The 2,529-nt window shown below is 60.6% G+C and overlaps 1 protein-coding gene across 1 annotated transcript in view; it reads right to left on the bottom strand.

Annotated features, from left to right (window-relative positions):
• Positions 1-4: 4 nt before the first annotated feature.
• The window catches only part of LOC104280854 (carbohydrate-responsive element-binding protein-like), a gene marked incomplete at both ends in the record, with an annotated part of 4,386 nt that continues 1,861 nt past the window's right edge, over positions 5-2,529 (bottom strand). Inside the window, 4 exons of the mRNA XM_009878640.1 lie at positions 5-90; positions 529-658; positions 1,738-1,861; positions 2,197-2,324. Of these exons, the coding sequence (XP_009876942.1) occupies positions 5-90; positions 529-658; positions 1,738-1,861; positions 2,197-2,324 (468 nt within the window). The remainder of the gene's footprint in view (positions 91-528; positions 659-1,737; positions 1,862-2,196; positions 2,325-2,529) is intronic.

Here is a 2,529-nt window from a genome sequence, read left to right as displayed (position 1 = left end):
CCACCGCCTGCGTTGCCTGCTCAGGGATGCAGGCCGGGTCGCTCAAGATGGAGGTGGAGATGCTCAGCTGCCGGAGGGAGCTCAGGACCGCTGCAGGGAGACAAGAGACATGTCAGCTGCCCCCATGCCTTGGGGGCTGGAAAGGGCCTGGGTTAACCCATCCCAGGGCAGATGGGTCTTCCCATCCCCACTCCAGCCCCTGGAACGGCACAACATCTCCTTGTCACAGCGCACAGCAGAAAGGGTGAAGGGAAACCCACCCCGTGGGGCTTTGGGATGGCTGAGCCCTGCCCAGCCAGGACATGAGCTTTCAGGTCAGGTGCCAGCAGCCAGTTCAGCTGGAGTGTGGGTGTGAAAGGAGCATGGAAAAGCACGGAGCACACAGCTCCAGGATGTCCCTCCCATGCAGCAGAAGCATGTTGCAGCACCAGCCCCACCGCCCTCCAGGACACCCCCATCCTTTTCTCCTCTGCTTTTCCGTCTGCCCAGTTTCTTCAGGGGGATGCGGACAGGTGCAGAGCCACCTACTTGGCCGAAGCGCTGGGAGGGAGCAGTGCTGGTCCAGCCAGGTGAGACATGTCTGGGTGAGGCTCTCCATGCTGGCTGTGGAGACCATACCATTGAAAGACTCGAAGAGAGGGCGGATGATGATACTGAACTAATGGGAGCAGAGGAGTTAAGGACCAGCCTTGTCAAGACCATGGTCTCCCTCCTGCCAGGCGTGGGCAGCACCTTCTAAAGACAGCAGGGTAACCCTCCCTGCATGGCCATGAAGCAGACCTTCTGGGTGCCTTCCTCAGCACAGCGCCAGCCCGGGCACCAGCCCATACTGCTGGGGTGACGTGGTCCTGTGTGTCACCCAGGGCAGGCACAGGGAGAACTGGTGTAACCACCGTCATGACTGCCAGGAATGGTTGATTAGACACAAGACTACTCTTCCAGAGCAGATCAAGGAGCCAGCTAGCACAGCGTCCTCTGAAGTGCTCAGGAGCAGGGCAGGGCACCATGAGCATGTCCTGGAGACCACACCAGCTTTAGTATATCCAGTGTCCCGGGGAAGGAGCTCCACATTGCTCTGCAACTCTGCTTCAGGAGCCACCTCTGCCTTGTCCAGACTGCCTGCACCGGATGGGGCTGTGGGCAGCAATGCCTGCCCATCCCTCTGCCACTCGGGGCTTCGTAGACTTCACAGTCTCTGCAGGCTTAATGGTCCCAGTCTGCCTAATCCCTGCTCATAGAGAAGCAGACCCAGCCCTTTGACCAGTCATTCCCTGACCCTTGGTCCCCTTCATCCTTTCCACCATGTGGAGCCCAGGCTTGTGTCCCAGGCATGGGCACACCTGGGTTTCCAGGGCGTGCCACACAGACACAAGGTCCAAGCCATCATGTCCCCCAGCTTTGTGCCTGAACCTTTTCTAATCCCTAGTTGATGGCTGCTTCCTTTCAGAGCCAGTTCCCATGTCACCAGGAGCTGCTCCCTGTACCAGCTCAGCTCCAGTGACTTTCCTTCTCCCCAAGAACTCCTATTCTGTTTGTTCCCTTGTAACAGAAGCTTCCTCCTCACTACACCATCTCGGCATGTTCCCACCACGTGACCTTGGCTGGGAAACACCTCCCCATGGTCCCCAGAGCCTCTAGAGCTGGAGGGGGAGACCCAGGAGCAGTGGGTGCACCAGAGGACCTGCTGTTTGGCGGAGGGGCCAAAGCAAGCAGCAGGCTCTGGCCCCCAAAGGATACAATCCAGAACTTCCAATTCTGCAGCGTGGAGGAGCGGACGTACTCGTCAAACATGCTGCGCATCTGGTCGAAGCGCTGGCGTGTGATGGGCACCCCCGTAGCTGGCAGCTGCTCCTGGCACAGGCTGTGGGGCACAAGCAATGCCCTGGGTCTGTGTTCACAAGGGTGGGAGCCAGACGGGCTGCCCCGTGGGGACAGGTTCTGGCAGTACCTCAGCTCTCAGCAGGAGTGAGCAGGCAGTGTCCCCCTCCCGGGGCAGCTGTGGGACCTGGTCCCATGCTTGGGTCCCACACAGCACTGCCTCTTGAGCATCATCCCTCTCCCAAACGGGGTTTGAGGTGGGTGACAGAGTCAAATGCAGGTCCTGGGCCGTGCTCAGGAGACCTGCTGCATCCTGCTGCCTCCCCAGCGCTGGGCTCCCCTGATGCAGCCAGTGGCTCCCTTCCACCTCCCCCTTACTTGATGGAGCTGTTGAGCTCCTCGATCTGCTCCCGCAGTCTCTGCACCTCGTCCTGCAGGGCTGCCCTCTCCTGCTGCAGCTTGCAGATGTACTCGGCCGTCTTCTGCAAGGTGGTGGCCTTGCTGACCTACAGGGCCACATGGTGAGATGAGAGTCCTTGGGGTGGCCAGGGCGTGGGGCACCCAGTGCTTCGCGCAGGCCAGGTGCGAGATGCCACGTTCCCTGCTGCCAAGCCTTGGCAGCTTCTGCCTCAGACCACCCTGCACCGTGCTGGTCTCCATGTGCCTGGTGTGGGCTTGGAGGCTTCTGGCCCGCGGGCCGCACCTCCCCCG

The sequence above is a fragment of the Apaloderma vittatum genome, unplaced genomic scaffold (assembly GCF_000703405.1).
Source record: "Apaloderma vittatum isolate BGI_N311 unplaced genomic scaffold, ASM70340v1 scaffold27161, whole genome shotgun sequence".
In the NCBI taxonomy this organism is placed as follows: Eukaryota; Metazoa; Chordata; class Aves; order Trogoniformes; family Trogonidae; genus Apaloderma; species Apaloderma vittatum.
This window is presented reverse-complemented; position numbering and strand designations above follow the sequence as displayed.